At 43.7% G+C, this 15180-nt stretch overlaps 1 protein-coding gene across 14 annotated transcripts in view; it reads right to left on the reverse strand.

Annotated features, from left to right (window-relative positions):
- Positions 1-8144: 8144 nt before the first annotated feature.
- ARHGAP32 (Rho GTPase activating protein 32) overlaps positions 8145-15180 on the reverse strand; it is a 317821-nt gene continuing 310785 nt past the window's right edge. For all 14 annotated transcript variants that reach the window (XM_034934048.3, XM_034934045.3, XM_055095088.2 and 11 more), the window contains one exon: positions 8145-14218. In XM_034934048.3, the coding sequence (XP_034789939.2) occupies positions 11966-14218 (2253 nt within the window). In that variant the 3' untranslated portion in view covers positions 8145-11965. The remainder of the gene's footprint in view (positions 14219-15180) is intronic.

Raw genomic sequence — 15180 nt, forward strand, 5'->3', positions numbered from 1 at the left:
ATGAGCTAGCGAAGGGATAGAGACAATTAATAGATAAACCAATAAGTAAAAATACTTCTGAATGAGAAGTTCTGTTTGGAAAATGAAGAGGGTGATGTGATCAAGTGACTACACCAAACTGGGTCATCAAGGCAGGCCTCTGACGCAAGACAGGGAGGAGGAGCAGCCTTGCCTGGCTAGGAAAAGCGCTCAAGGCAGAGGGCACGGCTTGCACAGGAACCTGGAAGAGGAGATGAAATCAGAGAGGCAGATCTCACAGGCCAAACTGAACCATTTGGATTTAATTTAAGGCTCCTGGAAGTCTTCGGAGGGGCAGGTGCCAAGAGGAGCGAGAGGGGAGAACGGTGCCCCAGAGGGGAGGAGTTGCATGCACTGGGCAGCTGGGCAGGGAGCTCCCCTCCAGGTGGCACAGGACATCTCCTTACGGCTCCACAAACATCACACAACCTCAGGGTTGGGAGGAACTTCCAGGTTTGCTCCAATTACCCATTCCGTGTCTCCATCCCCCAACACCACCCTTGCTTGATGGTCACCCATCTCTGATCGCTTCCACCGCTTAAGGTCCATCAGAACAAGCCTAAGTCCTTTTCTTCTGCGAGCCCTGCATATACTTGGGCTGGCTCTCATGCTTTTCCTTTCCCTCCGAAGCCTCCTCTCTTTCACTGCCACGTGAGTTATAGGTTAGCTGCATGTGCTGCTGAGGAGCTCGAGAGGTGCCAAAGGAGCTCATCAGGTGCCTCATTGGACAATATGGATGGCTTTGGACTAGCAGTCAGTCACATTCTCTAAGGTAGGGAACCAAAGGTGCCACTCGTTGCAAGAGGCAATCATACCAGAAAGCCAAGGAGATGACCCAAGAGTGGGAGAGGACATTGTTCTGGAACCTACATCTGTGATTAGTGTAGCAAAGTATTTTTTGAGTCCAATGTTGGATACTTTTTCCTAGCCTCAAGGAAGCTACTCCTGCATGTTTTAGCTTTTTAGGAGAAGGGTCGTAAAAATAAGAGAGCCAGTATAGCCTTTAGGAACCTAATAATTACAAAACACTGGCAGGAACAGAACCATCTCCCACCATAATCAAAGTAAAATACTTGCAAAGTGGTACCGAGAGGAACACCCAGGAAGGGGGCGTCTCTATTGCAGGACCAGGCAACTGTGAAATTCCGTCATGGCCACTCCTTTCAAAGGGTTATTGTGGCTCCTGGGATTCAAGGGCATATGGGGTATTGGGAGTCCAGTAACTTTATAGGGCGTAGGTAACATCACTGTTGTCTTCTCTAAAACTCACGTAACTTAGAGAAGCAGATCATTCGGGAACTCAAGTTTTCCTAGATTTTACTATCTCTTAGTACATAGATTCTACATGCTTGTTGAAAACGATCCAAACCTTCATTGTTCCTTCTCTTCCGAAGTTGCTACGGCCTGGAAGAGAGTTCCCATTACACCTTCTCAGTTCCACACCCTAAGATGCTTTGTAGGGTAGATGTGAGTACGGGAAGAAAGTCTTTCCCAGACACCTAGAACATCACCCTTCCTCTCCTGCAAGTAACCCCCTTCCCTACTTTCCAAGCACTGCTCAAAACTGCTCTCCTTTTATGACTACTTCTACCAGTGTTTAGTCATCTGGCAGTTGAATTTTAGATCATGTAAGCCTACTTGTCTTTGCTTCTGTGACCAGCAACCAACACCAGTAGTCCCGGTGCTTGTAACATGAATGGGATTCATCCTTGCTACTGAAGTAAGATGTCCTGTTATATTTCAACACCCAGTACAAAGGGGTTCCCAGCCCCTGCCTTTTACAAGAACTATCATATAAATAGCTTAAGTTTTTTCGTGTCTTATTCTGGGCAACGGTATAGCAATGTTTTTAACAGCAGTAATGAACTATGCTTACTATAGTGCCAGTTGTTGTGAGTTTTTGCATCTGTTAACTCATTTATTTCTCACGACCCATCAGTTTGTAGATGAAACCAAGGCATACAAAGGTTAAACGCTCTGCCCAGTGGCATACAGTGAGTAATCCATGTGGAGCTGAAAGTCACACCTGCACATGGATACTAGGGACCCATCAGCTCACTCCTTCAGGAAAGGTTGGTGCACATATTATGCTATAGTGTTATTTCAGGCACTAGGATTTAAATGAGCAAGACAAAGCTCTTGTCCTCTTGGAGTTCACATTCCAGAGAAACTATAGATAAAAAATAAATAACATAAAGCAAGTAATGGGATAAGAGTAGTGACATGCTACATGAGATAGGATGGTCAAGGAAAGTCTTCTCTAAGGGGGTGGTGTTTGAGCAAAGACTTGAAGTGCGGGAGTGAACCACATAGATACCTGGGGCCTGTGCACCCCAGGGGGAGGAGTGTCAGTCAGCACGAAGGCTGAGGTGGAAGTGGACTTGGCATGTTTATGGGAGGACAAGGAGGCTGATGAGGCGGCAGTGACAAGGCAGAGGGAGGGTGGCTGTACTTGACTTTCAGCAGCATTCATGGAGCCCCCCTGCCCCTTTGCATATCTTCCATAACTCTGCAGCTGGAACAAGACACACCCTCTCTTTATTTCCAGAAGCTTCTTCTTCTCCAATATATGGTTAGAAGCTTGTGGATGCAGGACCAACCTTCTGCTACCATTATGAGGTCTCAAGAGTGACACCTCATCTGGCAACCTATGCTGCCCCTCAATTTCTTTTGCCCTATAAACTGCCAGTCCTTGAGCTTGTCTTGGGGGCTATAATTGTCGCTCTCTGCTTCAGGAAGCTAGAGCACTCTTCTTCCGCATGCTGCTGCCCTTGTCAGTGACAGATGTCATGGGAGAACCTGAGTCGAGAGTGGAGTGGGAGGTAGATGTCCATGCTGTGCAGTGCTCCCAGCTCTGCTTTCCTTCCAGACAGGGGGTCTACTGCCTTTAACTCGCACCTTGCTTGTACTGGCATGGCCTTCAGACTCATTCTATCTGATGAGTTGTGAGCAGGAACGACATGTGTGACTTCTGGACCACATTTTAACTATCCATGCAAGCTCCTCCAGTGTTCTCCTCCCTTGCCTCACCATCCTAGGAATTCAGTCTTAGGTGATGGGGGTAAGGGATGCCAATGGCTGCTCAGAGGACTGTTACCCAGGACAGTTGCCTGGACCTGCAGCAGGCTTGCCTTGAGCAGGAAAAACACCTCTTTTCATGTCTAAGGCATTGAGATTTTGGTTGTGTTACTACAGCATAACCCTAGCCTAACCTGACTAATGTGAGGAGTTGTGTTCCCTGCAAATCAACAACACGGTGCCCTAGCCTCGCAGACACAACTATGTTAGGGATTCATGATCTTTGAGGATACACAGTGGGCATGCAGTCTAACAGTGGTAAGAACTGCAGGCTCTGGGGTCATAGAGCTTGGGCCTGCACCACTTAGCCTCAGAGATATAAACTCAGGCACATTACTTAAAACTTTCTAGGCTTTGATTTACCTGTAAAGTGGCAATAAAAGAAAAAATGTTACCTCACGTAATTGTTAGGAAGAATGAGTTAATATTAACATATGCAAAATACTTAGGATAGCCTGGTACATGATAATTGATCAATAAATTTTTAATGATATTAGCTACTATCAGTGCAATTGCTATGCTCTTTTCTCTGGAAATGCATTTTGTTTTAACTGATCTTGAACCAGGAAAATATATATGTGTTTAAGAATAATGAGGCCAGAGCCAGTGGCTCATACCTGTAATTCCAGCACTTTGGGAGGCCGAGGCAGGCAGATCACTTGAAGTCAGGAGTTCAAGAACAGCCTGGCCAACATGGCAAAACCCCATCTCTACTAAAAATACAGAAGTTAGCCGGGCGTGGTGGTGCACATCTATGTAGTCCCAGCTACTTAGGATGCTGAGGCAGGAGAATCACTTGAACCTGGAAGGCAGAGGTTGCAATGAGACAAGATAGTGCCACTGCACTCCACCCTGGGTGACAGAGCAAGACTTTGTCTCAAAAAAAACAAAACAAAACTTCATTATTTACCAAGTTTTACTATCCAGAAATGGAGAGCCAGTCAAATCCCTCTCTCTTTAGCAACTGTTTTGTAGAATACCAGGCCTGCTTTCCCCCATTACTTCTTTTGCAGAAATTCACCATGTTGCTTCTACTCCTGCCATCTCGTGTATTGAATGAGCCTGTGAGTAACTAGGGCAATACAAGAAAGCGATACCTGCAGAAGGCACCACCCACTAGAAGAGAAGGTGAAGCTCACAGAGGCTCCTGGACCACTTCCCTGAACTGGAAAGTTGACAGATGCAATAGATAACCTAGCACTAGACATTGTTCTGAAATGTAGACACAGTTCAGTCGTCATAATCAGTGCTATCTGGATAATGGTTTCCACTGAATAATTACACAAGATTTTTTGGTTGTTATTCGGACTTCATGGTAAGCAAGGACCTTCTCCACTACTACATCACACTGTAGGATTCCCTGTGAAGTCCCATTTTAACTGCCAGGGCTCTCTTCCTGCGAGATCCAACCATGGGAGAACTTTCCATTTATTTTTTCAGAAGGGTTGACCCTTAATAAATTCTTAATGATACAAGAGAAAGTGGTTAAATACTTAATGATACAAGCACAATATAGCCCTCTTCCCTTCTATTGCTGCATGGTCTTGTACTATTTCCAAGTAAAAGTTCTGGGTAACTTTTATTTGGCACTTGCTCTCCTGCTGAGCCCCGTACAAACACCTACTATCTAATTGAATCCTCACGGCAACCCTTCATAGATACTATTATTCCCACTTTAGAGATCAGGAAGTCATGGCTTCATCAGAGTTTTAGAAATAATTTTAGAGGGTTTAGTGGGTCAGCAGAGGTTTTAGAGTTAGTAGCAGTCCAGATTCAACCAGCCAACTCTCAAGTCTGCTTTGAATCAGTGTGTGCAGGTTTGACTTTCAGCTCCACATGGATTACTCACTGTATGCCAATGGGCAGAGCGTTGAACCTTTGGTTGAGCCTTGGTTTCATCTACAAACTGATGGGTTATGAGAAATAAATGAGTTAACAGATGCAAAAGGCTCACAACAACTGGCACTATAGTAAGCATAGTTTGTTACTGCTGTTAAAAACATTGCTATACCCTTGCCCAGAATTGATAAAATATGAAAAAACTTAAGTTAATTATGTGACGATAGTTCTTGTAAACGTTTTGATGGGAAAAGAAGGAACATCACTTGGTCCTAGCTATTTGTTTTCCATGAGTGCAGTATTTGATTTTTTTGTTTGTTGTTGTTGTTTTTGAGACAGTTTCCCTCTGTTGCCCAGGCTGAAGTGCAGTGGCACGAACTCAGCTCACTGCAGCCTCTGCCTCCCGGGTTCAAGCAACTCTCCTGCCTCAGCCTCCCAAGTAGCTGGGAGTACAGGTGTGCCACCACACCCAGCTAGTTTTTGTATTTTTAGCAGAGACAGGGTTTCACCATGTTGGCCAGGGTGGTCTCGAACTCCTGACCTCAGGTGATCCGCCCACCTTGGCCTCCCAAAGTGCTGGGATTACAGGCATGAGCCATCACACCCAGCCAGAGTGCAGTATTTGAAAAAGTTAGCTGTCAAAAAGCAAATGTGAATTAGCTACACTTCCCTAACCAGACCAAATGTCTCAGGTCGTCTTAATATTATATAAGCATATAATAGGAGGCATTAGAGTATTCAGCCAGCAGTATTTTATCTCCTTTTGAAAGAATGCTGCATTTTCTATAGTTTGTTCAGTTCAATTAGTTCTAATTTTTGCATGCCATTGTTATTGAGTCTGGGGCTTAATATTTATACCAAGGGGAGAGAGAAATTAAGGATACATTTCTGTTACCGTATCACCAAAGTGAAGGGGAACCAAAGTGTGAATGGGAAAAGGTGGTAACCTCAATGAACAAGAGACGGCTCCCTCTGCAAGCATATTAAATGTGCTGCCTAGATCTGTATTTCTCAGCCATCTGCACCAGGATTACATGGAGTGGACACCAAAACTAGATTCTAAGTCCAATCCCAGTCGCACTGGATCAGACCATCTGGTGGTTGCTCAAGAATCTTAACTAGCTCTCCAGGTGTTCTAAATGGATTCTGAAGTTTGAGAAATACTTGCCGAGTTTAAAACATAACTAGTGGCTGAGAAATCTAGGATGCTTTTCAAAAATTTTTTAGAGAATTAAGAACACAAATTGCAAATGACTCAGTGACAGCTGAAGCTGTCTACATGATATTCTGGTTTCTTAATTGTGGATGCTCAAACTGTCTTCTAGCCTAGCATTCTCCTATGGGGAGAAACACTCTGCAGTTATTAACAGGAGAAATGCCACTGCGTCTAATCACATCGCTTTCTCACAGACTGTCAAATGAAGAGTGAACTCTTACAGCTTTGGTTTCATTCTCCCTTCTGAGCATCTTATACACTAACATCTCCTTCCTGAGACTCAGCTATCCAAGCCCTTTGCTAGGAGAAAACAAGAGCCCCAGAGTAACAAAAAATAGACAATACAAAGTCCACACGATTCAGGATAACCTTTCAGGACTCCAGTTCAGAACTACTTTTGCTCCCCAGATTAGAATTACAAAGAGAAAAAGGAAGACGAGGGTTTATAGGTAGTTCCTAGACAGTAACACAAAGTGACAGCAGCAAAGACATACGAAACTGAAAAAAAGGGGTACAAAAACATAAAAAGAACTGGTGTTAAACCACTTGGTATAAACGCAAATCTTTTATCTCAGTGTGCCCCCGAGGATATCCCTAAGTTATGCATGGTGCAGTAATCTATTGATACAAGCGATGAAACTACACTGGCCACAAAATTTGTGGTTGGAAACACATTCTGGAAGTATTTTGATTCAAGGGTCTAAAATAAAATTACACCTTATACTTTTTCAGAGGTACACTGTCAACTGTATGAAAAACATGACCAACTAAAATGTCTTATTTCTGGTGTTTCCAGATGCCCAAGGTTTTACTGGATGGGGAGTCAGTGTTACTTTAAAATGTGCCTCTTCCTGTACAACCACAAATGACTAAAATCTCAACCACCAAGAATGTATGTGTTACTGATTCCTCAGTGATACACATTTTAAGAGGTAGGTACCATATTTTTGTCAGTATAACATAAGTTTGGTGATGAAATAGTTGGCATGGAAAGCAGAGTCCTGAAAACTGAGAAGACCCAGTGGAGCTGCGGCTGTATCTTTTCTTTCATCCCATCTGAGCAGTTTCCATGGGAACACTTATTCAGGTCTGAGGACGCTTACTAAAGCAGATGCTGTATCTTTGCTGAGGTCTGGAGTGTGGTATGCAGGCACAGAAAAGACGGTTGGCTTACTAGGGCCATCTGGAATAAACAGGCAACTTTTCCTATTGCTGGCAAGAAAAAAAAATAGGGCCCTAACACCTCAAAATGAAGAATGATTTGCAACTTGACTCTCAATAGGAAAACCAATATTCAACAGCTGAATATTGAGGGTCCTCCCCGCCTCACCTTTAAGTCCTGGTTGATACTGAAGTATTTATTTTGAGAACTGTGGCAGCAGAAGAAACTCTGGAGCCCTGCTGGGCAGCTGGGCCACTTGCAGTACTTGCTTCACACCTAGAGTCGCTGTCTCACTGACACTTGATCTGGGCTTGCTGCGAGCTAGCTCACCACAGGTGGCCTCATCTGGGGCATGATTCTTTTATGGTCATTTCACCCTTAAGAGAGAGAAAACAGGATGTCCAAGATGTTTCCTGGGAATCTGTGAAGATATGGTTTTATTCAGAATCCCCTTTGAAGGATCCTGAGATAAGCTGATTCAGTTTCCTGAGAAGTGCACACTCGGGAACCAGGCTCCAAGAGCGGAGTGTGGACTCCTTCAGGAGCAGGAAGCAGCAAGTCAGCCCAGACTCTCCAGGATGGATCAAGAGGCCTCCACCGCTCTACAGGGAACAGTGTTTGACTTGGGGGAAATTTGGCCAGGCAGCAAAAGGTGGTAAATAGATAACGACAGGAGACACTTAACCCCTTTCCTCAAATAGCGTACCCCTGGGCATAACAGGATGTGTCATGAAAACATGTGTCCTTTGGTCCTAATTCCCCAAATCAATCACCCCCACTATCTCATTATAATTCATATTAGGTCAAAAAGGAAACACATACACAAAGCAGTCTGTTTCAACCTGAAATAATTCTGTTGATATTTGAATCACTTTCAGTGGGACATTTGCTTTAAACCACAAGATATCTCCATCTCCAGGTACAAAAATCCCTTCCTCCCTCCCCTGCCACCCCCCACCCCACCCTGCAACCAAAGAAACAAACAAAACCCAAACCCACAACTCAGCTTCAAATAAGTTTGCAAGAAATGAGACTCTAAATATTTACATATGGGGCAAGAAATAAATCACAAAACTATTTACAAAAATACACAAGCTTATATGCATTAACAATTTACACCAGTTCACAAAAATATTAAGACATAAAAAAACACTATATAAATTAAAATTAAAAACTCAAAAGTATGATCTAAGACTTCCTAGGATGCTTCTCTCATGCAGGTCATGGTTGAAAAATCAGGTTTTGCTATCTCAGAATCTAAACTGTAAAACCATTTTTATTCTTTGAACATTAACAGTACTAATCAGATAAGGAAAAAAGACCCTCTGTGCACACTGACATTATCTTGCACACGTTATAATACACCATTCCTGACATTTCTGTAACACACAGTGCTGAAAATCACATGCCTCTAACCATGTGGAAGAAGTAACTCTCTGACATACTTTTGCTTTCATTATTACTTTCTTACACATTCTGCTCAAGCAGTACTTTGCCAACATCCTAAATGGGTGACTGACAGGGCTGAAAACAGAGAAATGGACTTTGCAGGCTCCTTCTTTAACTAAAGGGGCAAATTTCAAATTTACATCGTTTGCATCTATTACTGCTCCAAATGTGGTAACCTACTCCTCTGTCCCCACTCACGTTAGTTAACAGTCCCTCCTCTCTACAGAATTAGTCCTAGAATTTTTCAACCTGACCCTAAATTTTAAAAAATGCTTTGCCATTGTAAGAAATGTGCAGGCCCTAGTCGTGGGACCATCCCAGGGACTTGCATGTTTGAAAGGAAATTGAATATAGTAAGAAATAAGGCTCCAATGAAATTTATTAATAAGAAAATGGCACCTCTGGGATTGTTAGCAAAATTTTTAGCCAGACGTCCAGGGAATATTTATTTCAATCAGACCAAACTGTGGAATCAGAATTTTGCCAAAAAGATAAAATCTGGAGGCATGGCTATGAAAATGTCAATAGGATTAAATCACGGGTTTAATGTATAAGGCAGCTCCATTTCCTTGATCATAATGCTCCATGTCAAAATTTGAAAGTAATAACATTCAGTTACCCCATTTGTGAAGTCACACACAAGGTGGACTGTGCTGAGGTATCCGGCTCACAGTGATTTGCCATCCGGTTTCCACCCCACAACATCAGAAAGGGAAAGATGCCGGAAAAGTGTTTCAAATAACTGAATCCAAAGTTAAGGCTGTTGCTAGCATGCATTAAATGAAGCAACTCTAGATTTGATCTAAAGTTTGTGTTTCACGCTTGTAACAGTAATTGCAATCATCATTCTGTATTCAAATATTTACCTGATATTTCTAAACCCACAGGACATTTATTAATAAAGAAATTGTTTCGAGGAATTAACCCTACTATTTATAAAATAGGTTTTAGTTTCAGGACTAAACAATGTGTGTGACAACAAATCCACAAATATTAAAACTGGACCGGACTCCCTGGGTTACTTTCTTTAGGCTCTCAGTTACTTAAAGCCGTGTGTATCTCCTGGTCACAGCAGCCCCTCTTCCTAATCTCCATGCTGCTGGTGAGAACTTACAGGGCTGGTGTGGTCTCCAAGGGGCAATGGGTTGCCTACTTGACAAAAATATGATTAAGGTAAAAAAAATTAGTGCCACATATTCACCAAAGGTCAAACTCCTGTATGTAGCACCCAGGGTGTTTTTGTGCCAAAGGGAAGTATCCTATCAGGTTTCCTAGCACTTTGACTGTAAAACAGTTGGTTCTGCACTTTTAATGTAGAGGCCTCAATTTCCACAGACCTTTTCACATATGGGTGTTTCAAGGTTTCTACTACAGTTTTTACTGCATCCCTCCAATGAATTCTAAGGGAACAAAAGAAAACCTTATAGAATATTTCCACATATCAATGTGTTGTTCTTGAAACATTTTTTTTCTAAATATAAACCCTTAAAATGCACATTATTTTTTAAAATAAAAACTGGCATGAATCCTAATCTTTATACAATTTCACAGCAATAATAGCAGCATGATTTTAGCCTCTTAAAAGATTTCCTCCTTTGCTCTAAATAAAAATTAATTTCAAGTTCTAAATAGCCAGAGCAGCAACCATCCAGTAATTGGAATGCAATTCTCCTAGTGTCTTCTACAGACCGAGCATTTAAAATACGTGAATGTATAAAACTTGAGTATTATTAAGAGTTATGGAATGAAATGACAATCTAAACTCGTTTTGTAAACATAGGACTGCCTTGCTAGTCTGATGTATTTTGGGGGGTGGAGGGAGCTGAGAACATAGAATGGAGTTGGGCTAGAGAGTTCCTACTCTAATAAGGAATGCAACTTTCAAAAGTCGTGGGTGTTAAACATGTTTTACATGTCTCCAGAGTTATAAAGAGCTATACCTGAAATGCTGGTGTAGATGGCAATTACAAGAAGACTGTGACCACACAAGTATAGAGTAAGCAAACGACAGTAATGCCTTAGGACAGCAATAACTGCCCAGAACTCCACTGGTGAAACGGGGCTGTGAACTAAGCAGTTATTGCAGGAACTTGCAGTCTAATAATAGATAATGCGTAGCTACTTAAATTCCCAGGGACCCCGTACTCTGGTTTAGGAACAGAAACAAACATGGAAATTTATATTCATAATAAATTATGTGTGTCTATCCAGTCAAACCATGCTGGGCTTTTTTTTTTTTTTTTAATGAAAGAAAGTTGATAATTTAGGAAAACCAATGGTATGACATGTTTTACTAGAATTACAATTCACCAAATCTTATTGAGGGGTGGGGTAAGAAGAAAACCTGAAGGCAGGCAATGCATTAAAAGCATCAATAGAGATTTCTGGTGCTAATAAAGTTCACTGACAATAAGAACTTTACTTTCTTCCACCTAAAGAAGTTTCCTTAAGTACTAACTTTTAAAAGTCCATTCTGTCATGATATGAGCCTGTTCACTGAACCGTGAGGAACAAGGATGAAAAATAAGAATAGAAAGAGTATGGTTCAGCCTGAGTCTAAGTGGTCTGGTGTTTTATGATGACTCTACCAAATGTTTAATTTAAAGTCTTAATTTCTTATTTTTAATTATAATGTTGCCAACTGTCTGACTGACCTTGAAGGATCAGGGATTTTTCCACGACTCTAACTGAACACAAGATCCTTCTCAGACGGGGAGAATGAAGTGACAACAGTGTGTCGATCTGCGCAAGTTGTGCAGCTACTGAAGGAGAAGCAGGAACACAACAGGGAATGCAGACGCCTACCAGGAAATCGATGTGAACTGCTCTCAATTATGCAGCAAATACTAAGAAGAAAGGACAATGCTGAATTCAAATTCAGTTAAAGGCAGTCCTCAGGCTCTTTCAAGCTAGCCCTAGATGGCAAGTGTGTCCTGAGACAGGTTTCTCTACTGGGTTTCAGCACGGGGCTTTACCATCCTTCAGATCTTTTCTAAAGACAAAAATGACAAAGTCTATAGATGGAAGAGGGGGTAATGAAGCAGGGAAGGGGGAAACGATGCTGATTTGTTTACTTTTATTATCTTTTTTTAAATGTGGTCAGGGGTTTTATAGTATTTTTTGTTTAATCTTTTTGGTTATTGAAAAAAATAGAACAGTCCACTGTCCAGCAGAGGCTGCTTCAACTCTATTGCTCGCAGGGCTCATTCTGCATGGATCTGTGTTTCAGGATGCTGCAAGGACAACTCTGCAGGCAGGAAGGCCCCTTGACCCAACGCTGTCGCATAGGTCCTGCTCTGTGGATGGGGAAAGCCAGGGGGCACGTACGTCCCCATGCCGCCCCCTCCAAAGACTCCTCGCTGGTGCTGAGGCAGGGAGTGGTAATCTTCCAGGTTATCATACTGGGACACAACAGTCACACTGTTCTGGCGCTTGCCGTGTGGTTGGTACTGGTACAGCACACTGGGGTCCCTCTCCACGTTCTGGGTATGATGGAGTTTGAGGCTATGACTCCTCTCTGGTTTAGGGGGTGGGACGATTGACTGAGTGAGGTGTTCTTCCTCCTTGTAGCAGTCTCTGGAGTGTTTCTCTGGGGCAGAAGGCTGCCTAACCCAGGGTCGCTCCATCTCTTTGGAGAGCCTTACCTCTTTGTGGTTCAGTCTTAAAGATTCTTGCCCGGATGCAGCATATTTTACTCCAGAGTTGTGGTAGCTGACTGGCTCAGAAGTGTCTGGAATCCCTTTGGACCCATAATCTAACTGGCCAGCTCCCTGGGGATAAGGGGGCCCATTCTTTGACTCACAGAACTGCCTATGGCTTGCTTCTTGGTGTGCCCTGTGCTCAGGGAGACTGCAGCCCATGTCAGGAAGCTTCCTGCTCCTCAGGCTGCTCTGCTTCTGAGGCAGGGATGGTTTCTCCGGCTGCGTGCTACCATGGCCTCCGTGATGGTGGGCTCTGTCCATCTCTGCCTCGGGATGCCTCCTATAGAAGCGGTCCTCTCCCTCGGGACTGATGGCCTTGGCTGCATGGCGGCTCTCCTTTCCTTCTGCCACTGAGAGAAGTCCAGTTTTCCCAGGATCTGATTTACTACGCAGATGGATGACATAGATCCCACCCAAGTCGTCCTGCACCGCCGGGGTCATGTTATCATACTGGGACATGACAGGCCCTTTCACCTTCTGCCGAGCACGGCTCTCTCTCCGGATGGACTGCATGCGGTATTTTTCCATGTCCTCAAGATCCCATGAGGTGTAGGTGTGCTTTACATCAGCAGCCGGAGGCATGCTGACTACATTATGGTCGTTGGGAGAGAAATAGCCAGTCACGTTGGCCCGGGGACGTGGAGCCAAACCAGCATAACTGTACAAGCTCTTTCCTTGCAGCCTAGGATTGTAGAAAGCAAAGTCTCGATTGGGAAGGCGGTGAAGGGGTCTCAACTGAACTGTGCCATAGGCATCCACATCACACAGGGCCCCATCTGGACTGTAATAGGAACTAGAAGAACTGGAATATGGGCTATACCTGTAGTGGACCCGGCCATTCTCAAAGTAAGGCTGAAGCTGAGTGACATGATAATCTGAGCGGGCCTGGGAGGACTGATATGGCTTATATTGGTACAGGGGTCTTGGGCAGTAGGCTGGCTCATCATCTGGGGGAACTTCTGTCCGTGAAATGGGAACAGAGCGAATCATGGAAGATGGCGGAGCATGGAGAGACTGCACTCTCCGGATGGTAGGGTACGGTGGAATGTCTTCGGGGTAACAGGTATTCCTGACAGAGGAGCTCAAAGAAGACACATACTCGACCCGGCTGCATGGCTTGGAGTGGTGTCCAGATGCGTTTCTTCCTGGGGCCACATATGTGTTATAACGAAGACCCATGGAGGCTGGTGGCTCTGACCTGGCACCATACACTTGGTGCTGCTCCAATTTATTGTGATGGGGAGGTACACTCTGGGGACGGTACTGGCAGTTTGGAGTCATATTGAAATGCAAACAGTTTTCTGGACCAAAGGGTTCAGTGGTGACATCGGGCCTAGCAAAGGAGGAGTAAACTGTTTTCTGAGAAGCATGCTTAGGTTGTGGGACAGGAAGTGGTAAAGGCAATGCATCGTCCACAGAGGCGGATGAAGCAGTGACAAAGGAATGATAATTTGAACTGCTAGTGGCATCTGCACTGCTGGAGTGTATGGCAGCAACCATCTTACTCTCCATCATCCTGGTGGGGGGCAGTGGTGCAGGAAAGCCACAGGGATGCGCAGGGACAGACTCGGCGCGCAGGTGCAGCAGCGGGACCCGGGCACCGTCCCGCACTTTCTCAGGCAGGCCTGGCTGGACAGCTGTAGCCATGGGACACTGAGCAGCAGCAGCACCACCGTCACTGATGAAGGCAGACGCAGGGTCATCCATGGCTCGAGGTTCAGGTGGCCTCTCTGGAACTGGAACTACTCCGTGAACCTATTGAAAGATGATAATACTATGGGTCTATTTTTTGTTCCCTCTATGAATCAAGTACTATTAAATTTGTAACTCACAAATTAAGGCTGGTTGTGTAGCAGCTTGAACTTTCCCAAGCCATGTGGTTGCAATGAATCTGTACCCATTTCTAGGAAAAGAAGGCTGGTTGGGTAGCAGCTTGAACTTTCCCAAGCCATGTGGTTGCAATGAATCTGTACCCATTTCTAGGAAAAGAAGGCTTGTGCTGCTATTTTGTACAACACCCAGTATTAACTTTGGAGAACCATTCAAAGTGTTCTAATTTATGAGAGGTTTTAAATGCGAGATGAGGTTGCCTATGGCATAATTTTAATATACAAACCAAAAGAGAGGTTTAGTCAAGTAATACTGTAGAGCTTAAAAATACATACCCAGTCTATTAGTCTAGCTCAGTCTCAACACAAAGGACATCTTGTTAAATTAGGAGTTAATTCTATCATCTGGGGAGACTTTTGAAATTCACAGTTGTACACAGTTAGCAGTTTTAGGGCTTCAAACATAGGGAAAGGCAATATTCAAATCAGAAGCTACTGCCTCTCTCCTACCTTTGATTCCACCTTAGTCTGGCCAAAGATCATCCTCATACTGAAAACATGCTATCCTTGAGAAGCAGTAAACACAGCATCCTCCACTAAGGTCTAAAATCTTAAGTCCTATTAATAGTTCAAGGTGACCATATAGAAGAAAAACAACCTGTGGCACTTTCTTAAAATATGAGGAAATTCAGGAAGAAACCTTAGCATTCTGCATACTACATTCTCTCACTGAAACAGGCACCTGACTATGGGACAAACTGCTGGTGAATGCTAGGAAAGTAACAAAAAATCCCAAGGCACTATCATCTCTTATACTTCCAAAAAGTCTGCAAGGCAGACAGTCTTACGAATGTTTTGAGAATGAAGTATTTTCATTGTGTAACTGTG

Source organism: Pan paniscus, chromosome 9 (assembly GCF_029289425.2).
Source record: "Pan paniscus chromosome 9, NHGRI_mPanPan1-v2.0_pri, whole genome shotgun sequence".
NCBI lineage: Eukaryota > Metazoa > Chordata > Mammalia > Primates > Hominidae > Pan > Pan paniscus.